General features: G+C 37.1%; 1 protein-coding gene and 2 long non-coding RNA genes across 3 annotated transcripts in view; 1 reads left to right on the top strand and 2 right to left on the bottom strand.

Moving 5' to 3' along the window:
• The window catches only part of DNAJC3 (DnaJ heat shock protein family (Hsp40) member C3), a 90,324-nt gene that overhangs the window by 39,877 nt on the left and 24,680 nt on the right, over positions 1-25,767 (bottom strand). Inside the window, exons 3-4 of the mRNA XM_032277499.1 lie at positions 19,549-19,673; positions 17,686-17,760 (exon numbers count right to left, since the gene is read on the bottom strand). Coding sequence (XP_032133390.1) covers positions 17,686-17,760; positions 19,549-19,673 — 200 coding nt within the window. The remainder of the gene's footprint in view (positions 1-17,685; positions 17,761-19,548; positions 19,674-25,767) is intronic.
• LOC116551367 lies at positions 8,425-13,535 on the bottom strand. Its single transcript, XR_004268881.1, has 2 exons — positions 12,762-13,535; positions 8,425-8,770 (listed from the first exon to the last, which is right to left on the bottom strand). It is a non-coding gene; the product is annotated as an uncharacterized LOC116551367 (long non-coding RNA).
• LOC116551368 lies at positions 16,389-17,011 on the top strand. Its single transcript, XR_004268882.1, has 2 exons — positions 16,389-16,648; positions 16,951-17,011. It is a non-coding gene; the product is annotated as an uncharacterized LOC116551368 (long non-coding RNA).

The raw sequence follows: 25,767 nt of genomic DNA, 5'->3' as shown, positions 1-25,767 counted from the left end.
CTACCAGTATGGCCCACGAGCATGAACAACAGATCTAGACTCAGAAGACCTGGGTCTTGCAAACTTACCAGGAAGCAAATATATGTAGGCATGTGAAAGGACACAGAAGAACGAAGGAGGGAATGCACGTTTCTCACTTTCTTACATATAGCTCTGCAGAATAAAGTAACTTGAGTTTTATTTATTTTGCCTTCTAGTTATATTTCCTAAGTATTTTTTTACATATAAAAGAACCAAAATAGTGACACACATAGGGAAACTAAAAGAAGGGGCCAGCTTTTTTAGAGGTTGTAAGATTTTAAAAAAGATCTGATACCAAAGGGATTAAAATACAACAAGAAAGAAGGAATTTAGAAGGAAATATAAGAGTAATACCTTACTAAAAGGGGCATAATGTGGTTTTCAGAGTTCTGCACACTGCCTCATTATAAAATAACTTTATGAAGACATAATTTATATAACATAAAATTGCTCATTTCAAATTTACAATTACATGATTTTTTAAAAGTAAGTTTACCAAGTTGTGCAACCGTCACCACAGTTTTAGACCATTTCACCACCCCAGTAAGATCTCTTGTTTTGACTTACAGTTCATCCCCACCGCCAGCCCCAGCGTTGTGCACTCAGATTCTTAATTTCTTCCTCCAAACAAAAAAATCATGTCTCAGAAAACCAGCTAGCTACATTTTTTAAACCTGGGGGTGAGGAGGTTAAGATTATAGTTTATATGTAATAATTTTTGAAATCTTAGTATTCTTACTAAGATGGAAAGTATAACTGAAGGGTTCCAATTTTGGGTGAGATACGGACAAAGGAAAGTTAATTCTGGAAATCTCCCCCCTCAACGAGTCAATCATACTCCTCCTTTCAGTGGATTAATTTTTAAAATATACTCCCACCTGGTGGGAGAGAAAACTCCAAATGAGAAACTTTATCAATATTATTTCTTGATAAGGATGCTTATCCATTTTATGTTTTAGGATATTTTAGCTATTCTATTTTGTCTGTTTTAACCCTTGACTTTTGAAGAACAGGACTTGAAGTATTTATAGGGAACTAGGAATTGGTAACCTCCACTCATTCTGGGGGAGGGTTTCCCTCAATGATTGCATCACGCAGTTTAAGGTTGTTTTGGAGCCAGACATGCTTGTCTCTGTTTTATCATCCTTAGGGTGGTCTTGAATACTTCTGATGGACGCCATCAGAGAGAGTATGAATGTGTGTGCACTGTCACTTTGCTCTGGGTAAAAGTTTATTGATAACTTGTTTCCTATGAGTGTACTACTGACCCTTTTAGATAGAATGTATCAAAGACTGACTGCCTCTTCAGCATAGAATTTGTACCTTTTTTCCTCTCAAACATTAGAGTCCAATTTTTCCACACAGTTTTTCTTGTTGGAAGGTGAGAGGAGAAGCTCTAAATCTTGGGACAGAGGGTGGAGGGTTCAGGCAATGGGAACAGGAAAGAGGGAGTGAGCTCAGGTCATCTAGGCCTCTGTGGGGCCAGAAGACAGGTGGGGAAAAGGGAGAAAGGATTCTTCCAAGGAAGTAAGAAAGGAGTTGGGAGAAACAAACGAAGGGCTTCCTTAGAAGCCTGAGAGTTTCAAAGAGAGTCAAGTGAGATGAAGTTTGACTTTTGGGAGATTTTTTTTTTTTATTCTTTAAAGAGACAGGGGACAGGGTCTTGGTCTCTCACTCAGGCTGGAGTGCAGTGGCATGTTCATAGCTCACTGCAATCAGATCTTATGAAACTTATTCACTATCATGAGAAAGACCCACCCCCATGATTCAATAACCTCCCACTGGGTCCCTCCCGTGACACATGGGAATTATGGGAGCTACAATTCAAGATGAGATTTGGGTGGGGACACAGCCAAACCACATCAATTAGTGATATCCTTACATTTTCCTGCTTCATTATGAATTAAACAACTGTTTGAGCTCATCCTCTGTGTCCGTTTCCCTTGTGCAGGCTGTGTCTGTAGGACAGTGGTTCTAGGGATTGGCCTCAGAATCTCATTACAGTGTTAAATATTGAAGACACCAAAGAGCTTTGTTTATCAGTATTTACTATATTAGAAATAAATTTGAGAAATTAAAATGTTAGTAATGAAAAGTTACTACATGGTAATATAATTTTGTGTGTAAAAATAACTGTTTTCAAAAACAAAATTTTAATATTGAGTAGTATTTCCCATATTTGCAAATTTCTTTATCTGTTTTAATTGAAGAACATAAATGTCATATCTGCTTCTGTATTCAATCTGTTATGATATATGCTTTGGTTGAAGTATATTGAAGATCTCAGCTCACTGTGACCTCCATCTCCTGGGTTCAAGTGATTCTCCTGCCCCAGCCTCTCGAGTAGCTGGGATTACAGGCCCATGCTACCACACCCAGTTAATTTTTGTATTTTAGTGGAGACCATGTTGGCCAGGCAGGTCTCAAACTCCTGACCTCAAGTGATCTGCCCACCTTGGCCTCCCAAAGTGCTGGGATTACAGGCATGAGCCACCATGCCCAGCCAAAACTGGTTATTTCTGAATTTGTTATCCTGAAACAACATAGTGATCCTTTCTGCATTAAACAATTAAAGATGGGAAAAAACAATGATGACAGTTATTTTGATATATAATAGATTTATGTTAGTTTGAACTGTTTACAATTGATATAGATCCACAGACTATCAATGGGGACTTTATCAAATTTCTTACCAAAGGTTTATACTTGATTTAAAAATTAAATTGCAACTGGCACCATTATTTACCTAATATATGGTTTCTCACAAAATGCAGGTTTCTAGCTTTGTCAAAATAAAAAATAGTTTCATGAAATGACTATTCAAATTGATCATTGCTTTTTTATATTTGGATCTTCTGGAATACTGCCTAAATTTAAATATTATCCATATAAGCCCAAAGCATGAATAGCAAAGATACAGTAAACACTGAAAATCAAGAATAGATGAGTTTAAACTGCATTTATGGAAGTATGTTGGATTTGGGATTTTTAAAAAGTTTGTGAGAATCAGGAAGTTTTTATAGAAATAAGACATTCATATTTTCTCTACCTATCCCTCTCCCCTAAATGACTTCTCTCTGGGACTATCTCAGGGAATAGCATGGACAATTTGAACAATCCAGAAACCTGGATATCATAATTCCTTTGTCTCAGTCACCCCAATCAATGCATCTATCTGGAGCCAACCTCCTAAACATCTACCCTACCTACATTAGCCTACTCTTTGACCACTGTAAGGTTACACTTGGATTACTTATTTACTGCAACAACGTCATTTAGCAGACTCTCTGCTTCTCCCATTGTCTTCTTCCAATCCATTCTTCAGAGCAACCAGTTGATCATGCTAAGCCAAAAACTGTTCACAATACTTCCAATATAAACCTTCAGTGGCCATAAATGCACAAACCATGGCTGAAGTACAAAGTCAGATCTAAAACTCAAGGTTCCTACCTCTTTTTCCACAGCTTTTCTTTTTTCTTCAAAATGTATCAAATACAACTTTACAAGAGTGTCAACCTAAATAACAAGCATTCTCCAAAGGTACTGAGTTTATTCAGGAGTGTGCAGGCAATATGCAAATCCAGCATATGCGGGCTATACAGACCACAGGCATAACCAAACAGGTTGAAACCAGGAGAAGCTTTTAAAGGCAAAAGGGAAAAGCATAGGCAATTTGTTTGGAAACAAAGAGAACATTGGATACAGGGGAGACTGTGTCAGTCAAGTGTTCTTGTGCATCCAGCTAGCTATCCTTGTGACTCATGTAGCAAGCTGCAGTTTGAGCTGCAGTGGCCACTGCAGGTGGGGAATGTCAACAGGGCTTCATGGATGTAGAGATGCAGGGGCTGCTGGCAAAAGTTCTTATTACAGACGTATGTGCAGAAGAGCCCTAAGAGAAGCTGTGTAGCAGTTCTCATAATAAACACGTGTGTGAGGACTCCTTTCTTAACCTTCTGGCTTTTTTTTTTGTTAGGGTTTGATGCAAGTGACTTCATTTTGATTCTGACAACACTCACAAGGGGAAAGAGCTAGAAACTTTAAATAACTGTCATTCAATCATATCAATTGAACAGACATAAAATTGTATGTAGTTATCAACATTTACAATTATTATTTTGTCATTGTATTGATGTTATTATGTATGCCCAAGCCTAAAAAACAAACCCTTACATAAATAATTCCTATTAATGAGTATCACTCTATTATATAGATACAACATTCTCTAATAGTTTCTTTCCAGAGCAAATGGATCCCCAATAAGTATCTCTGGGCAAAATGTTTTTCTTTTATAATACTTAATGTTAGACTGTGCCACAAAAACTCTGCTTATGTTTGCAAGGTCAACATAGTATATGACTGGAACCATTTCCTTTAAGACCTATCAATATTAGGTTGTGAAATATGTACTGATTTTTGCTAAACTTAATGGCCAGTGGTCTCTGAACAGTTTTAATATTCGTCTCTTTATCTGGAAGAATGAACATTGTATGCACTGGCTTTGAATTCGTATTTCTTGTGTTACCCTACTGATAATATTATTTTATCATCTGTCCTATAGAATGGAGGTTCCAAATGCTTGTAATTTAATCAATTTTTAAGATGCTAAATAAATTTTTCTCAGCATTCCAATTACATGACCCTCTGTCTCCCTCTCTACCACCTTTGAGCAGGACTATACATCCTGATCAAAGTACACACATATGAATTTGCCAATTATTAATGTGAATTTTAAGTCCTACAATGAATTTGGACAAAATATTCCAGATAACCTAAACTTACTTCAAACAAAGCTTAACATAAAATATTTCTGAAACATATGAATTCTGTGCTTTTATTTTTCTCTAAACCAAATCCATTCTAATTATAATTATTCTTACACACACACAAAATTGTTGTTAATATAACTTTTGAAAAATGACTTGTAGTTTTGAAACTTAACTTGGTCTCCCATCTTAATGCCCATTAAGATTTCTCTCATAGAATTAAGTACAAGTTGAGTACTTTCCTATGAAATAATCACAAAAATATCATTCCATGTAAAAGTTGGAATTTAAAACATACCATTTACAATCATGCTAAAAAATAAAAATTTATTTAAATCTTTTTTTAAAAAAAATGTAAACACATACAGGATCTGTATATTAAATTATAAATTGCTGATGAAAGATATCAAAGGAGACCTCAATAAATGGAGACATCCCTACTACATTCATGGATTGGAGGACTCAACATAATAAAGATGTCAATTCTCCCCAAATTAATCTGTAAGTTTATTACAACTCCTATCCAAACATCTCAAGACTTTTTATAACCACAGACAAGTTTATTCTAAAATTTATATGTAAAGACACTGACCTTAAAATATCTTTAAAAATTTTGACAAAGAACAAAAGTAGAAAAGAACCACTTTACCTAATATTAAAGATAACTACTATTAATAAGCAGGAGGTGCTGGGCACAGTGGTTCATGCCTGTAATCCCAGCACTTTGGGAGGCCAAGGTGGGTGGATTACTTGATGTCAGGAGTTTTAACACCAGCCTGGCCAACATGGCAAAACCCTCTTTTGTAAAAACACAAAAATTAGCTGGGTATAGTGGTGAGCGCCTATGATCCCAGCTACTAGGGAGGTTGAGACAGGAGAATTGCTTGAACCCAGGAGGCAGAGGTTGCAATGAGCCGAGATCACACCACTGCACTCCAGCCTGGGCAACACAGCAAGACTTCATCTCAATCAATCAATCAATAAATATGCAGGAGGCCACTGGCATGAGGCTGTCTCCATACCTTCAGTTCCCACCTAATGAACTACAACCTAACTTAAATTGAAAACCTAGCTCAAGAATGTAATAAGCAGTCGTGTCTTGGCCAATCATAAGCAGCCAACCTTGCCACTAATCACAGGCAGATAACTGACCGGATCATATCCAATAAGGCAAAAGCCTAGGTGTAACCAATCAAATGATTTCTGTACCTCACTTCTGTTTTTCGTCTGTAAGTACTCACTGGCCACATTGTGGAATCTATCTCTGTGAACCTTTTCTGGTTGTGAGGAGTGCAGACTTCACTGATCATTCTTTGCTAAAATAAACTCTGCTAAGTTTAAATTCTCAAAAGTTTTTCTTTTAATATTGTCTAGCTCTACTAATCAACAGAGTGCAGAAATGACAAAGGGACAGACATATAGATCAAAGGAACAGACCAAAGAACCTAGAAATAGTCCCATAAAAGTACAGCCAACTAATTTTTGAATAAGGTGCAAAAGCAATTCAACGAAAGAAAGCCTTTTCAAAATATGGTGCAGATATCAAAAGCAATCTGCTATCTAAAGCCAAAACAAATGAACTTCGACCTAAACCTCATATCATCATACAAAAATTAACTCAAACAGACCATGGGCTTAAAAGTAAAACATAAAGCCATAAAACTTTTAGAACATAGGAGAAAAGTTTTAGATCCTAGGGCTTGGTCAATACTTCTTAGACATGACACCAAAAGCACAGTCCATAGAAGTGAAAAGAAAATCAACAAATTGAACTTCATCAAATTTAAAGACTGAGGAAGGCATTCAAAGATGGCTGACTAGAGGCATCTGAAAGTCACCTTCTTCATAAGGAAGAACTTAAATAGCAAGTATAGGTCATCTAGGAGAAGACACTGGAGTCCCAACAGAGAACAGGAAACACCTCAGAAGAGGAAGAAGAGAGAAGCGAAGCAGCCTGCTTGGCTAGGATAAGAGCCCAAAGAGGTTCCAAATGCGGGGAAAGAGTAAGTAAGTGATCCCCAGCAGTCCACATTCCCACTGTGGACTCCTCCAATCCTAGCTGGAGAGCCCCTCAACCCTTGTGGGCCCTGAATAGTTTCAGGTTAAAACCAGCTGCCTGGAGACTGCATGATGGCATTGCTCCAAAGAAGGAGATAACATTGGGTCCTATGCACCTTCCAAATCCTATGCACCTATAACATGGTGCCCCTGTAAGAACACAGCCCTTACCAGGCTGCATCCTGCCCTGGGGCCCACCCAGCAGTTCCTGCATCTCCACATCCATTGTGCTCCATTGACATCCCCCACCTGCAGATGCCACTACAGGTGGTGGCTGCCACCAGAGCCAAGCACAAGCCACTGGCATCAAGACCCCACCCCAGGAACAGGATTGCTACACATTTTTAAATGTACTGAGCACAGGCTCTCTTGCCCACAGCCACCACCTAGGGACAAAGTGTGTGCTCACCAGCCACCTGCCTACAGCTGTTGCCACTGAAAGTGCAGTAGCAGAACTACAGCACAGCCACTATTGCTCCCACCTAAGCACTTCACTGAAAGTCTGGAGATCACCCCACCTTTACATGCCACAGCCAGCACCTGTATACATCACCAGGGGACCCTGAGGAAAGTTCTGCTTTGCATGGCTCACTACCCCTGCCTCTGCCCAAGTGCCAAAGCATACTATCCTGAGGCGTAGGGATTTCTCTGCCCAGTCTACACCCACTGGCACCTAAGCACTCCTTCCTGGAGCATGAGGGTGAACCCACCTAGCCTGCCATACAACCACAGGTGGCACACACCAGGACACACCATCTGTGGCCTGGAAATGGCCCACTCAGCCCAGTGTAGCCACTGCCAAGACCAGCACAGACCAGCTGGGATCCAAAGGGTTGTCCTACCACTGCTACTGTCATTGTCCAGGCCACAACTGCTGCCCAGGGGCCCAAGGACCCACCTACCTGTCTGGTCCACTGCTGCCATTCCCTGTACCAAAGTAGGCCACCTGGAGGCCTCAGAATTGGTCCACCTGGACCCACTAACATAAATGCCAGCATGCGCCTCCTTGGAGCCCTAAGTTAAGCGTGTTTGGCCTGCCATTGGCCCTACTGGAGACCAACAACTGGGTTATCTGGCATCCCCATCCCCAGAAAAACTACAGAACAGCTTCCACTAAAAGCTGCACCCTAAGCCACTGAAGAAATCACAGACACCATTGACACTGATTACAGCCAGATAAATTATATGGAGACTATGCTACTACACACATCAAGAATCAAAGCCAAAGTGCCCTACCCAACCAAAACCATAGATACATCTTCAGGAAAAAGTCCTCTCCTACAAAAGCAAATCAAAAAAACTGAAAGAAATGACAGTTACATTATTAACAGACGCAAAAATATCAACCTGTGGACTTAAACATGAAAAAGCAATGAAATATGACACCTCCAAAAGAAAACAATAACTCTCCAGCAACAGATTCCAATGTAAAAGAAATGTGAAATGACACAAAAAGTATTCAATATAATGATATTAAAGAAGCTCAGTGAGCTATAAAAGAACACAAATAGACAATACAAGGAAATTAGAAAAACAACCCATATGAAGGAAAAATGTATAAAAGAGATACATATCATTTTTAAAAAGAATCAAACAGAAATACTGGAACTAAAGAATTCACTGAATGAAATTTTAAAATAAATTTAAGAGCTTCAACAATAAACTGGACCAAACAGAACAAAGAATTTCAGAACTTGAAGACAGGTCCTTTGAAACAATGCAATCACAAAGAAAATGAAAAAGCAGTGAAAAAGAATAAACAAGCTTACATGACATACAGAACACCATAAAGTAACCAAATATTTGAATTTTTGTTGTCACAGAAGGTGAAGAAAAACCACAGTGAAAAAAAAAAAAAACTACTTAACAAAATATAGCTGAAAACAACCCAAGTCTAGCAAAAGAGTTAGACATCCACAGACAGAAAGCTCAGATAACCCAAAACAGATACAGTTCAAGAAAGACTTCTCCATGGCATATAATAGTCAAACTGTCAAAAGTCAAAAACAAGGAGAAAGTTCTGAAAACAGAAGATAAAACCATCTAGTCACTTATAAGGGAAACCTCATTGGACTAATGGGAGTATTTCTCAGCAGAAATCTTACTGGCCTGGAGACAATGGAATGACATACTCAAAGTGCTAAGAGAAAACTGTCAGCCAAGAATACTATACCCAGCAAAGTTATCCTTCATAAATGAAGGAGAAAAATAAAGTCTTCCCCAGACAGGTTCATCACCACTAGAACCAATTCTACAAGAAATGCTTAAGGGAGTCCTAAATCTAGAAGCAAAGAATAGTACCTACTATTATGAAAACACACTGTATAAAACTCACTGGTGGAGCAAACACACAAATAAGAAAGGGTTCAAATTTATCACTACAGAAAATCACCAAACTAAAATGGTAAACAATAGGAGAAAAAGAAAAGAACAAAGGATATACAAAACATCCAGAAAACAATTAACAATGTGACTGGAACGAAATCTCACATTTCAATAATAACTTTTCAAGGTTATTTAAACAAATTAAATATTCCCCTTAAAAGACTGACTGAATGGATTTTTTAAAAAATTGATCTAACTTTATGGTGCTTACAAAAAACTCACTCCACCTGTAAAGACACTTGAAGACTGAAAGTAAAGGGTTAGAAGACATTTCAGGCAAATGGAAGCTTAAAGCAAACAGGAATAGCTATATTGAAATAAAATGGATTTATCAGTTTAAGACAGAACAGTTTAAAAAAAAAAAAAAAAAAAAAAAGCCAGGCACAGTGGCTCACACATGCAATCTCAGCACTTTGGGAGGCCGAGGCAGGAAGATCACCTAAGGTCAGGAGTTCGAGACCAGCCTGGCCAAAATGGCAAAACCCCATTTCTACTAAAAACACAAAAATTAGCCAGGTGGTGGTGTGTACCTGCAGTCCCACCTACTCTGGAGGCTGAGGTAGGAGAATCACTTGCACTCAGAAGGCAGAGGTTGCAGTGAGCTGAGATCGCGCCACTGCACTCCAGTCTGGGTGACAGAGCGAGACTCTGTCTCAAAAAAAAAAAAAAAAAAACACAAAAAGACAAAAGCGTTATATAATGATAAACAGATCAATTCAGCAAGAGGATGTAACAATTCTAAATATATATGTACCCAATACCGGAGCACTCATATATGTTAAGGCAAATATGACTAGATATAAAAGGAAAGACTGACTCCAAGATAATAATAGTGGGGGACTTTAATACCCCACTCTCAGCATTCATAGATCATACAGACAGAAAATCAACAAAAATAATTGGCTATAACTGAATTTTAGACCAAACAGGCTTAACAGACATTCACAGAACATTTTACCCTAAAACAGCAGAATATACACTCTGCTCATCAGCACATACAACGTTCTCAAGGAGAGACATAGTAGGCCATAAAACAAGTACCAACAAATTTTTAAATATCAAAATCATGTAAGTACTTTCTCACACCACACTGGAATAAAACTAGAAATCAATACCAAAAAGAATTTTGGAAACCAAATAAATACATGAAAATTAAATAACATGTTCCTGAAAGACCACGGGGACAAGAAATTAAGATGGAAATAAAAAAAAATTTTTTTGAAACAAACAAAAATGGAAACACAACATATCAAAACCTATGAAATACAGCAAAAGCAGTGCTAAGAGGAAAGTTAATAGCAATAAACACATACATTAAAAAAAAAAAAGATTTCAAATACACAATATAACATGCATCCCAAGAAACAAACTAAAAAAGGAAGAACAAACCAAACCCAAAATTAGAAGGAAAAAAATAATAAAGATCACAGAACTAAATGAAATTGAGACTAAAAAACAACACAAGGGAACAAAAAAACGAATAATTGGTTTTATGAAAAGATAAGCAAATTGATAAACCACAAACTAGATTAACCAACAAAAAATGAGAGAAGGCCCAAATAATCAAAATCAGATACAAAAAGGAAATGTTGTAACTCATACCCAAGAAATATTAAAAAATTCCCCAAAAACTATTATTAACAGCTATCTAATAACAAACTGAAAAACCTAGAGGAAATGGATCAGTTCCTAGAAACCTACAACCTACCAAGATTGAACCAGGAAGAAACAGAAAACCTGAATAAAGTAACGAGATTAAATCAATAATTAAAAATCTCCCAACAAAGAAAAGCCCAGGACTGGATGGATTCACTGACAAATTCTTCCAAGTATACAAAGGAGAAATAATACCAACTCTCCTCAATTTATTACAAAAACTGAAGAGGTGGGAATTCTCCCTAACTCATTCTATGAGGCCAGAATTACCTTAAAGCCAAAACCAGACAAGGACACAACAAAGAAAGAAAATTACAGGCCATTACCTTTGTTGAACACAGATGCAAAAATCCTCAACAAGATACTAGAAACTGAATATAATAGCATGCCAAAAAGGAAAAACACACCAGCTGGGTGCAGCGGCTGATGCCTATAATCTCAGCACTTTGGGAGGACAAGGCAGAAGGATCTCTTGAGCCCAGGAGTTTGAGACTAGCCTGAGCAACAAAGTGCAGCTCAGTCTCTACCGAAAAAAAAAGACAAAAAATTAGCCAGGCATGGTGGTGCACACCTGTGGTCCCAGCTACTCAGCAGGCTCAGGCCAGAGGATCACTTGAGCCCAGTAGATTGAGGCTGCAGTGGGTCATGTCCACACCTCTGCATCCAGCCTGGGCAACAGAGCAAGACCCTGTCTCAAACAAAAACAAGAAACATAAGACCCATGATCAAGCGGGATTAATCCCAGAAATCTAAGAATGGTTCAACATTTAGAAATCAGTATGTGATACATCACATGGACAAAATAAAGGGCAAAAAACATATGATCATCTCAACAGATACAGTAAAAGCATTTGATAAAATTCAAAGCCTCTTCAGGACAAAAACTCTAAACAAACTAAGCACAGAAGGTACATATGTCAACAAAATAAAGACCGTTATGACAAATCCAGTTACCATCATGGTGAATGGGGAAAAACTGAAAGCCATTCCTCTAAGAACTCAAACAAGACAAAGATGCTCACCTTCACCACTCCTACTCAGTATAGTACTGGAAATCCCAGGCAGACCAGTCACGCAAGAGGAAGAAATAAAAGGCATCCAAATTGAAATATATGAAGTCAAGTTGTCCCTCTTTGCAGATGGCATGATCTTATATTTAGAAAAACCAAGATTCCAAAATAAACTCTCAGAACTATTTCTTTTTAATTAAGTAAAGTTGCAGGATACAAAATCAACATATAAAATTAATTGCATCTCTATACACCAATAACAAAATCACTTAAAAAGAAATTAAGAAGGCAATCTCATTTACAATAACAATAATAAAAATAAAATACCCAGGAATAAACTTAACCAAGGCATTAAAAGACTTCTACAAAGAAAACTACAAAATACTGATGAAGGAAATTTAAAAAGACAAAAACAAATGGTAAGACATCTTATGCTCACAAATCAGAAGAATTAACATTGTTAAAATGACCACACTACTGAAAGATTCAAGGATATCTGTATCAAAATATCAATGTCATATTTCACAGAAAAAGAGAAAACCATCATACAATTCATATGAATCCAAAACAGAGCCTGAAGGGCCAAAGCAATCCTGAGCAAAAAGAACAAGCAGATATCATGCCACCTGACTTCAAACTATATTACAAGGCTTTAGTGATCAAAACACCATGGTATTGATATAAAACCAGGCACATACATCAATGGAATAGATTAGAGAACCCAGAAATAAATCCATGTACTTACAGCAACTGATTTTTGACAAAGGAGCTGAGCACATACATTGAGGAGAGGACAGACACCCTCTTCAATAAATGGTGCTGTGAAAACTGGATATCCATATGCAGCAGATTGAAACTGGATCCCTACCTCTCACTAAGTACAAACATCAACACAAATGCCTTAAAGACTTAAACATAAGACCTAAAACTATAAAACTGCTAGAAGGAATGTTGTGGCATAACCTGCTTATCTGGATCAGAAAGAAAGTGCTTATAGAACACATGCTTTGTGCTCAAGGGAGGATTGCCTCTTTGAAGCACAAGAATGCGACCAGACTTGCTGACTCCTATCTATGGCCCCTCTAGCTTTTTTAATGATTTAATCTAGAATACAATTTGTTCTCTATGCCTCAAAGGAAATGCCAAATGGCCCTAGCTACAGATCACCTGCCTGACCACCATTCCTTTATCTCCCCTCACACGCCTATCACATTCTTGCTTTGTGTCCTGTACGAATAAATGGTGTGGGTCTCCAGAGCTCGGGGCCTTCGCAGCCTCCATACTTGCGTTGGCCCCTGATCCCCACTTTATGCACTCGTCTTTCTCATTTCTTTGTCTCTGCCGTCCCTTGCGACCCTCACGGTCTGTGTCAGGGCTGGTCCCCGACATAAAGCTATTAGAAGAAAACACAGGGAAAACACTTTAAGACATTGGTCTAGACAAAGCTTTTATGTCCAAGATCTCAAAAGCACAAGCAACAAAAACAAAAATAAACAAACGGTATTATATTAAACCAAAAATCTCTGGGCTGGAAATGGTGACTCACACCTATAAACCTACCACTTTGGGAGGCCAAAGTGGGAAGATCACTTGAGACTAGGAGTTCAAGTCCAGCCTGGGCAACATAGCAAGATCCCATTTCTACAAAAAAAATGTTTTAAAATTAGCCAGGCCTAGTAATGCACAGCTGTAGTCCCAGTTACTTGGGAGGCTGAGGTGGAGGGATCACTTGAGCCCAGGAATTTGAAGCTGCAGTAAGCCATGATCATGCCACTATACTCCAGCGTAGGTGACAAGAGTGAGACGCCAACTCAAAAAGTAAAAATAATAAGCCTCTGCACAGCAAAAGAAATAATCAACAGAGTAGACAAAGAAGCTGTTTACTGGAGAAAATATATGCAAACTATTCATCCAACGAGCAACAACTATACAGAATATACAAGGAACTGAAAGAAGTCAACAGTAATTAAACAATCCTATTTAAAAATGGACAAAGGACATAAACACACATTTCTCAAAGGGCATAAAAATGGCCAACAGGTATATGAAAAAATGTTCAACATCACTAATCATTAGGGAAATGCAAATCAAAATAATAATGAGAACACCTCACCCAGTTAGAATAGCCATTATAAAAAGACAAAAAATAATAGATGCTGGAAAGAATGCAGAGAAAAAGGAACTCATATACACTGTTGGCAGGAATGTAAATTAGTAAAGCCACTATGTAAAACAGTATGAAGATTTCTCAGAAAACTAAAAACAGTACTATACAATCAAAATCAGTATATAAAAGGGATACCTGTACCCCCATATTGCAGCACTATTCACAATAGTAAAGATATGCAATCATACCAAGTGTGCCTAATCTACAGATAAATTAATAAAGAAAATATGGGGGCGTGTGTGTGTGTGTGTGTGTGTGTGTGTATGTGTAGAGACAGCGAGAGCAAGAGAGAATGGGATACTATTTGGCCATAAAAAAGAACAAAATCATGTTCATATGGAGCCACATAAGTGGAACTGGAGGTTATTAAGTGAAATATAAGCCAGGTACAGAAAGGCAAATATTGCATGTTTTCGCACATATGTGGGAGCTAAAAAAAATAAATATTAATCTCACAGAGTTAGTAGAATGATAGACATGATAGGTACTAGAGAATGGGAAAGGTGTGTCAGTGGGAGGGGAGATGAAAAGAGGTTAGTTAATGGATACAAACACAGTTAGAAGGAATAAGTGGTAATGTTTAATAGCAAAGTAGTGTAGTTAACAATATACTGTCCACTTCAAAATAGCTGGAAGAGAGGAGGTGAAATGTTCCCAAAACACAGAAATGATAAATATTCAGTGACAGATACTCTGAATACCCTGACTTGATCATTATACAGTCTATGCATATAACAAAGCATCACATGTACCCCATAAATATGCACAAATATTATGTATTAATTTAAAAATTAGATTTTTGTTCTATTTAACACCCTGTGAGGAGGATGAAAGCAAAAGCTACAGACTGAGGGAAAATACTTGCAAACCACATATCCAACAAAGTATCTAAAATATATAAAGGACATTTAAAACACAACAATAAAAAAGCAAACAAACCAATTAGAACATGGGCAAAGACATGAACAGAAATTTCATTGAAAAAGATTCACAGGTGTTAGCAAATAAGCACAGGAAACGATGTTCAATATCATTAGTAGTCAGGGAAATCCAAATTAAAACCACAATATAATAACACACCTATCAGAATGGCCAAAATAAAAAATAATGACAATACCAAATGCTGGCAAGAATGTGGAGGAATGTAAAATGGTATGGTCACTCTGGAAAGCAATTCAGCGGTTTCTTACAAAATAAACATGCAATAACCAAACAACCCAGTAACTGCACTCCTGGGCATTTATCCTAAGGATAACAAAAATTCACATTCACACAAACATCTTTACAGGAATGTTCACAGCAGCCTTATTTGCAATAGCCAAGAAACAGAAACCACCCAAATGGCCGTCAGTATCTAAAAGGAACAAACTAAGTGGGATATGTAAAAATCTAGATAAATCTCCAGAAAAATATGCTGAGTAAAAAAAGTCAATTCTAAAAGGTTATATAATACTTGATTCCAGTTATATATTTGAAATTTCAAAATTTAAGAAATGAATATCAAATTAGTGGATGCCAGAAAGTATGGCTAGAGGGCCAGAGCAGGGTGGGATAGAAATGGGTATGGTTATAAAAGGGTAACAGGAAGGATTCCCATGGTAATAGAATACCAAATCAGCATCTTGACTATGGTGGTGGGTACACGAACCAACACATGTGATAAAGTATATGAAGTGCATACCACAAAGAAATGAATACAAGGAAAACTGAGGAAATCAGAATAGATTGGTAGATTGTATCAGTGTCAATATCCTGTTGTTGATATAGTGCTATAGTTATATACTATAGATAAATTCATAGCTATAAAAACAACTTTGTCATTGGAGAAAACTGGGTAAATGGTACCTGGAATCTCTTTGTATTATTTCTTACAACTGCATGTGGATCTACAATTATCTCAATAAAAATTTCAATTAAAACTAAAAGACTGTTCAATACAGACATACATTCTCATGGAAGAATCCATGTAACAATACTAAGAGTAGTTTTAAGATCACACTAGCTGAAGTATGACTGTCAAAAAGCAATCTAAAAAGTAGAAAGTCTCTGAGAACCTCTTCTTGTTTCTGAGAAGTTTTAATATTGATCACAGAAAAGACATTAACCCAAGACACAACCAAGGTACCAAGATCTCAGTTATCCAGAAGAATACATCCAATACCCAGTAAGGATTAATTTGTGCTAAAACTCTACCCTAAATTATGTTACTTCTAAAAGACTCAAGTTGTAATTGGAAAAAAAAAATCTAAATAACAGATTTAAGCATCTGCTAGAAGCAGAAACACATTCTCATGTTTTATAATTCATTCATCCATTTGACAGATGTTTATGCAACACCTTCTCTGAATGAAGGCCTGGGCTAGGGAAAGGTTACTCTAGCACTATCACCTCCCCACCACCTGGTCTTCAGCCTGTTCTCAAGCATCTTCCCAAGTAGGAGGGGAGATCAGATAAAAAGAATATGATAGCCAATTTTATTGAGACCATGAGGCCGTTTCTGATCCAATACAATTAAATCTAATGTTTTTGGATTTATCCACAGATGACAGAGTATTGTGACAAGGCTTATGACCATGTTAGAAATTTTCGTTTTCCGGCCAGGCGCGGTGGCTCAAGCCTGTAATCCCAGCACTGTGGGAGGCCGAAGCGGGTGGATCACGAGGTCAAGAGATCGAGACCATCCTGGTCAACATGGTGAAACCCCGTCTCTACTAAAAATACAAAAAATTAGCTGGGCATGGTAGCGCGCGCCTGTAATCCCAGCTACTCAGGAGGCTGAGGCAGGAGAACTGCCTGAACCCAGGAGGCGGAGGTTGCAGTGAGCCGAGATCGCGCCATTGCACTCCAGCCTGGGTAACATGAGTGAAACTCTGTCTCAAAAAAAAAAAAGAAATTTTCGTTTTCTTTTCATAGTGTTTATCATCATAGTAACTAAGCATTTCCATAAACTACAAAAAATACAAATAATAAGCAGTGGCTTATATACCCTTTCCAGACCACTCCAGAAACAAATCCATGTAAAACAAAAATGCTGGTCTTTAAAACAAGCAAAATGAGGGCATAAAAAGACTGGCTAAATGTCTAACCAAATCATTTTTTAGTATATACTCCCTTCAATGACACAAAATCTGTTAACATTCCCCAACAAATCCAAAGCACTTTACACTTTGTAAAGCAGCCATAATGGATGACTGCAAAATTCCCTTTTAAGAATCTGTTTCATTATTCCTCTCAAATCCAATGAAGGGTTTCCAAAAGGATAGAGCCAATGCCCAATAAGGATTAACTAATAAGGACTTTAAAAGTAGCTCAGCTGACATCTTTAGATTCTCATGGTAGACAAAGCAGAATAAGCAAGCTGTATAAACCGAGTTAAGATTATTTATCTATTGGGTACACTTTACCTTCCAACTGTTAACAGGATTCTTTGATGTCTGCCACCAAATAGTAATTCAGGATTTGTGATTCTTAAATACATAAATCAGGCTATTCTCTATTTACTTACTGTCTAAGATTATTGACTCTTAGCTGTAAAATTACAATTAACTGTCATAATATCAAAAAAAGGTCCAATAAGTTCTCTCAAAATAACTTCTTCCTAGAGTCAAATACAAATTGAACTTACCACTTTTTTAAAATCATCTTCTGCCTCATCAAGTTTTCCTTGTTTGAGTAATAAGTGACCTCTCTGTAATCTTGCCTAGAAAAAAAGGGGAGTGGGGAATATCTTGATTATAGATTTCTAATTTTTTAAACATAAAGAATAAAACTAAACAAACAAGTTATTAATAAATATTTATTTTTCCAATGCCCATTTTACCTGACACCAAAAATAATTCCTGGAACCAATTAATGTGTATAATTTTTCTTAATGTATGATTCCTTAAAAATACTTTTTGTTCTACCAGGAAAACAGAAAACATGTCCACACAAAAACTTGTAGTACATGTATGTTCACAACAATAGCCAAAAAGTGAATAACCCAAATTCCCATCAACTAACAAATCAATATATAAATATAATGTATCCATACAATATTATTCAGCTATAAAAAGGAATGACATATTGATAGCTACATGAATGAACCTTGAAAGTATTATGCTAAGTGAAAGAAGTCAGACACAAAAGGCCAAACATTATGTGATTTTGTTTATATGAAATATCTGAAAAGGGCAAATCTATGATAAGTGGTTGCCAGGAGCTAGAGTGGAAGTGGGGAAGTGACTGCTAACAGGTACAGAGCTTCTTTGGGGGTTGATAAAAGTGTCCTGAAAGTAGCTAGTGGTGACCACTACACAACCTGTAAATATACTAAAGACCACTGAATACTTTTAAAGAGTAAATCTGATGGCATATAAATTGTATCTCAATTTTTAAAAATGCTTTTACCATAACTTTTTGCCCTACAATAAAAGTTGCATAAATTGGGACTCTACCAGTCCCTCTTCTCTTTTAACATGCATAAGTTTCTCCCTCTTCATCTGAGATCCCTCTTCTTCTAATGTGTATAATCCCATTTCTTTCAAGAATACCAACTCTCTGATGACCAATCAAGCCATAAAAGTATTCCTCTTAACTTTATATATATTACTCTTATAGTACATTAAATTTTCCTAACCCTTTTAAATGTGTCAATACACATAAAAAGAAAGATTAAAGCCACTTCAACTATCATAAAACTAGGAAAATGAGCCATTTAATCTTTATGAAAGGTTGTGCTTGCTTAGCTGTGTAAGATAAATTTGATAAATGTTTGAGATTTGGGAGTTCCATCTGAAAATATTAGTAATATTTCAAATCAAATATTCACCCCATATCTAATCAGTTATCTCAAATCCTTCTGAAATACACTGGGAAATAAGAAACTATCTCATTGGTCAATGGTTGTCAATTCTGCCTCTGAAAGCCCCACCTGAATTCCACCTCATGAGTCACTTCCCCGCCCACACCTCTGTCACAGCCTTTATGGTGACCCGCCAATCATCAGGATTTCCTATTAGACTACAAGTTTCTCCACCTCTAAAGCTTGTAGGTTGGTTCCAGAGGATGTCTCTGCTAATTTGGCATTTTATTGTCACCACAAATGATAGCCCAATTAAGTAATCCCCATTTTATTCTTCCTGCCACAGCCTTAAGTGCAACTGTTGTCAGTCACCTGATACTCTTAATTCAGTCTCTTTATCAACTCATGTCTGGGCCTCACATCTTGCCTCATACTCCATCCTCCACACAGATTTGTCTTTCTAAACCACAAAGCTGATATCACTGCCAGACTTCTGAAAAAAACCTTTAATGAACCTGCTGTTCTCTTTCACACAGATCTTTGATTCTAGGGATTTTGAATTTCTCTTGCTCCTCAGTCCACTACATCAGTGTAGCTTTGATCTCTTCTGGTTATATCTAGTATGCCAGTCCTCACCTTATGAAACAAATTCTCTCTCCCAAGTTCTCTTAAGTTCCCCTTTAAAGAAAGTTTAGATATACTTACTGCAGTGAAGTCCATCTTCAACTCAATCACTTTAGTTAAATCAGGAAGTGCAGCTTTGGATTTGCCCATAGCTAAAAAGACAGTAGCCCTCCGATAATAAGCAATATAGTTATCCGGATCACCATCTGAAAATTAAAATAATATTACCTCTTATTTATTCAAAAATTAAAAAAAAAAAAATCACCTGGACAGTATCAGCTTTGCAACTCTACTAAGACAGACATTAAGAAAAGAATCTCTTCATCAAAAAGAAGTCATGTTGCCTGGCAAGATCTGTGCAAATAGACCTAGAATAGGGGTCAGCAAACTATAGGCCGAGCCACATCCAATGCACAGACTTCAGTTAAGAATCTTTTTTACATTTCTTAAAAGTGGCCCCAAAAAAAAAGAAAAAACAAAAGAAAAATTTAAGACTGTATGGCTACAAAGCCGAAAATACTTGTCTGGTCCTATAGAAAAAAAGTTCGCAAACCCTTGGTCTAGAATATTAACTATACACAACTTATAACCTTTTTTTATTTTGTTTTTATCTTTGAGACAGGGTCTCTGTCACCCAGGCTGGAGTGCAGTGACATGATTATGGCTCTCCGTAGCCTTGACCTCCCACACCCAAGCAATCCTACCACCTCAACCTTCTGAGTAGCTGGAACCACAGGCGTGTTCCACCATGGCCAGCTAATTTTTTCTTTTTAATTTTTTGTAGAGAAAGAGTCACCATGTTGCCCAAGCTGGTCTTGAACTCCTGGGCTCCAGCAATCCTCCTACTTCAGCTTCCCAAAGTGCTGGGATTACAGGCATGAGCCACTGCACCCAGCCTCAACTCATAACTTTTATAAGTAAGCAATTCAGTTTGTCTCTGCTGAGATTTTCCTAAGAAAAATACTAAGAATGTGGACTATGCATAATGTACAGAATTTTAAAATGTATAGACCTCTGAGTAAATTGATATATTGAACATAAAACCTCTGCTCCCTCACAAACTCCAGCTAGAATAGAAGTGAAGAATAAAAGGTACAAGGACAAAGGAGGAGATTAGAAATGAGAGTAAGACTAGAGAAAGAGACTAGAGAAGTTAACATTTGTAACGAAAGCAGACAGATGAATTTGGTTTTTGAGCTAATTTTACTCTGCTTATTAGTACCTACAAAGTAGAGAAAGGAGTGGGTTCAATTAGAAGCAAATCTGCTGCAGAACAATCCTTCTAGAAAGCAACTTAGAAATATAAGCATATAAAGAATTCGAAAACTAACCTTGACAAAAGCCAGCCATCAATCTTTAAGAAAGAAAAGATTTATGTACTCAGGTGTTCATTATCATAATATATACAATTAAAACTCCCTAAAAGTTCTATCCCTAAAGTTGTTGCCATTTGGAAAACATTACAATAATTATAGGCAGGACAGTGCATAATCATTCAAAATTATGGTTGTGAGCAGTTGTTAATGGCATTGAAAATGTCAGGAGAAAGTGGGTCAGAAAAAGAGATTAGGCTATACAACCAAACATGAAAGAAGACATACAAATGGCCAATAAGTACATGAAAAGATGCTCACTATCCAAATCATTAGGGAAATGCAAATCAAAACCACATTGATCTGCATGGGGCAACAAAAATACTAATAAAAACTAAGAAAGCAAAACAAACAAAAAAACCACATTGGGATACCAGTTCACACCCATTTTAAGATGGCTATTATTAGAAAGATAAAATAACAAGGGTTGGCAAGGACGTGGAGAAACTGGAGTGCTTGTGCATCATTGGTGGAATGTAAAATGGTACGGCCACTGTGGAAAACAGTAAGATGACTTCCCAAAAAATTAAATGTAAAATTATCATGTGGTCCAGCAATTCTACTCCTTTGTATATATACCAAAGAACTGAAAGCAAGGGTCAAATATGTATTCAAACACACATGTTCATAGCAGCATTATTCACAATAGTCCAAAGGTGGAAACGACCCCAAAATCCACCAATGAATGAATGAATAAACAAAAAGTGGGATGTGGGATATAGCATACATACAACAGATATTCATTCGGCCTTATAGAAAAATGAAATACCTATGCATGCTATCACATGGATGAACCTCGAAAACATTATGCTAAGTAAAATAAGCCAAGACACAAAAGGAAAATATTGTATGGTTCTACTAATATGAGGTACCTAAAGTACTCAAATAATAGAGACATAAGGTAGAATAGTGGTTGCCAGCAGCTGGTGTAGAGGGTTAGGAATAGGGTCCTATTGTTTAATGGATACAGAGTTTCTGTTTGGGATAATGAAAAAGTACTAGAGATGGACAGTGATGACTGCACAAAATGTGAACACAATACCACTAAACTGCACACTTACAAATGGTTAAAATGGTTAATTTTCATACAGTTTACCACAACAAAAAAGTAAAAGTATAAATCAGTCAGAAAAAAAAATGTATTGTTTAAAAAAGGAATTGGGTACTTTAACAATTAAAAAAAACCTTTTTTTTCTTAAATCTAAAAACAAAAATATATGATCTCAGCTAAGGGTCACTAAAATTTCTTTACTGAACAACTTTCTTTAGGAGGAAGGAAAGAAGAGCAAAAACAGTAGCCTCAATATAGGCTATTTCTTACAAAATACTATAATTAAGGAAAGATTAGGAAACTATATTTAGAGTATATTTAGAATATGCTTAATATACAGTATTTTTCAGTTCAGTTTATATTTTATTTGTAAGGTATAATAAATTAAAATTTTATGGGTTTAGTTTGCGAACTGGCCATAGAATAATTTGATACCTAAGAATTACTAACATTTAAGTAACACACTGGAGAGCAGAGGGCAATTCACTGCATGTCAACAGCGGCTATCCAGGCAGAGAGATAAGGTTTCTTCTTTCTGCCGTCCATGTATTCCAAAATGTTTCACAATGCATATGGATTACTTTTACATTCATTCATTTTTTTTTAAAACTTGTTATCCGTGGCTTATTCACACCAAGCAAAGAATAATACCGGAAATAACATGATTCAAGGTCTAAAGTGCAAAACCCCATCAATTACATATGACCAAATCCTACTCAATCTTTGAGGCACAGCTCAAATGACTTATTTGACCACACATGGAAAAATAAACCTTTCCCTCTCTCAAATTCCGTAACATTCTATAATACTTGTCCTTTACTGCACCTAACACTAAGCACTGATTATCAATTGTTCATATACATTTGGCCCTCTGTAGCCATGAGTTCTGCATCAGTGAATTCAACCACCCTCAGATTGAAAATATTTCAGGGAAAAAAAAACCCAAAACTGTGTCTGTATTGAACATGTACAGACTTTTTTCACTATTTCCTAAAAAGTAGAGTAAAACAACTATTTACACAGCATTTACATGGTATAAGGTAAATTGCATTCAATTTCTATTTGGAAAAACCTGACCATTCCAATCCATGAAGAAAATATCTGCACAGAAGACTATGTATTACTTCACTTTTGTACTAAGGATCCAATCATATACAAAAATTGTCTACATACAATATTTCTGGAGTGTCCACTTTCACCAATTTTACTGTTCCATTTTTAGGCATTTTAAGATAGGAAATGGAATTGGAACCCCAATTTATAAAACCAAACCTAAAAAAAATAAGAAATCTGTTGTACTATAAGATATATATTTGGTCTTCTTCCTGTTTTCTGACATATACCTCCTACAACCTGTGGAATCTGTAGAGTGATTACTTTTTTGTATACCAATGAAATGGCTGGTATCTGGGCACCCCTAGATAATAAGAATGTGGACTATACATAATGGGGAAACCTACCAGGTGAAAATATTGAGATTTTCAGTACCCGCTACCATCCTAGGGGTTGAAGGTTGAGTTGGTTACCAATAGCCAATTATATAATCGATCATGCCTAAGTAATGAAGCCTCCATAAAAACCTAAAAGGACAGGGTTTGGAAGAACTTCCATGCAGCCAAAAACATGGAGGCTCCTGGAGGGTGTGGTACACCCAGAGAGGGCAAAGAAGCACCTCGCCCCTTCCCATATGTCTGGCCCTATGTATCTCTTCCATCTATTTGGTTGTTCATCTGTATCCTTTGTAATATCCCATAATAAACCAGTAAACATAAGTGTTTTCCTGAGTTCTGTGAGCTGCTCTAGCAAATCAACTGAACTTAAAGAAGGGGTCATGGGAATCCTCATTTACAACCAGCCAGTCAGAAGCACAGGTAAAACAACCAGGGGTTTATAAATGGCTTCTGAAGTCAGGAGTGGTCTTGTGGCACTGGGCTTTCAATCTGTGGGATCTTCGGCTGTCTCCATGTAGATAGTTTCAGAACTGAACAAAATTAGAGGTCATCCAGCTGCTGTCTGCTGGAGAATCTGTAGGATTACTTAGTGGAGAGAAATTCCCACACATTTTGGTGACTAGAGGTCACAGAAGTAAACTGCACTGTGAGAATATAATAGGACAAACAGAGGCTCACTCCATCGCCCAGGTTGGACTGTGGTGACACGATCATAGCTCACTGCAATTCCAACTCCTGGGCTCAAGCGGTCTTCCGACCTCAGCCTCCTGAGTGATCCTACACTATCTTCAAAGATATAACTGTATTCTTTATTACCATCTGATCTTCACAAAAATTCCCACGGGTGACACAGTGAAAACTGCTAGGAACTGCAGGTAACTTTTTAAAGTGTGCGTTTTCTTACATAACCGGACCAATGTCACAGGATTATCCAGTGGCAAGACCAAGATTAAAATCTGTTTCCCTTTTCAAAGTAATACACAAAGCCATACTTTCTAATAGCTTCACAGAGTACACATGATAGGAGTTCTCTATATGTTTATACAGTAGGCTACTGCAACGGAACTATGTTTCGCCTGACATCCCAACAGGTGCCAGCTACCCTTACATTCCAAGGTGAGATTTGTAAGGCCACTTGGAAAAGATGGTAAGTGTTCTCTCTGCAGGACAGAGTAGACTGGTGTATCTGACTCATCCATGAAAAAACCTAAATGGCAAGAGACTAGTAGGCTCTCTGACCTGACGGAAAGGAAGAAGGAGTTGCTATCTAGGCTGTCCACTATCTACAGACAAGGTCAGGACAAAGAATACATGCATGCTTCCCACAGACCAAAGAGAGCTGGCCTGGGTTGTCTCATATCTCATCCACAAGGCGACTGGAGAAGTCCTTTGCATTTCCAAGGATATGCTAAAATTCTAAGATATTTTAGAATCAACTAGTCAATTTCAATGAAATAAAGTGCTAGAATTTTATTAGATTTCATTGAATGTGTAGACCAATCTGGGGGCCACTTGACATCTTTATAATGTTGAATCTTCCTATCCATTAACATGATATACCTTCATTTAAGCTTTTGTAAGTTTCTTATAACTATTTTTGTGGTTTTCAGCAAAATGTTCTTGCACATCTTTCATTAGATTTATTCTTAGGTGTTTTTTGTATTTGTTTATTCCTAATAGAGATTCTATTGCTACAAAAGTCTGTTGCCTTTGTTATCCAGTGAGTGCCTTGCTAAATTCATTTAAATTATGATAGTTTGCAGATTATTTGCATATCATCATGTCCTCTGTGAATGACAGTTTTATTTCTTCCTTTCTCAATCTTTATGCCCTATTTCTTGCCAAATTACAGTGACTGAGCAATTGCATTAGTTCATTTTCACACTGCTAATAAAGATATACCCAAGACTGGGTAATTTATAAAGGAAAGAGCTTAACTGACTTGCAGTTCAGCATGGCTTGGGAGACCTCAGGAAATTTACAATCATGGCAGAAGGGGAAGCAAACACATCCTTCTTCACATGATGGCAAGGAGGAGAAGTGCTGAGCAAAAGGGGGAAAAGTCCCTTATAAAACCATCAGATCTCATGAGAATTCACTCACTATCTTCAGAATAGCATGAGGGTAACCACCCCCATGATTAACTTACCTCCCACCAGGTCCCTCCCATGACATGTGGGGATTATAGGAACTACAATTCAAGATGAGATTTGGGTGGGAACAGCCAAGCCATGTCAGCAATTAACAAAAAGAAAAAAAAGGGATCCAGGTCATAAAGAAAGAAGTAAAACTATACTTTCCCATAACATAATCTTGTATATGGAAAATCCTACAGAATCTACACAAAAAAAAAAATTCCTAGAGCTAATAAACAAGTTCGGCAAGGTTGCAAGATATAAAATTGGTACACAAATTGCATTGACTA

Source organism: Sapajus apella, unplaced genomic scaffold (assembly GCF_009761245.1).
Source record: "Sapajus apella isolate SASKATOON/1434 unplaced genomic scaffold, GSC_monkey_1.0 scaffold9, whole genome shotgun sequence".
NCBI classification, from domain to species: Eukaryota; Metazoa; Chordata; class Mammalia; order Primates; family Cebidae; genus Sapajus; species Sapajus apella.
The sequence above is the reverse complement of the archived record's forward strand: the minus strand, read 5'-3'. Positions and strand labels throughout refer to the sequence as shown.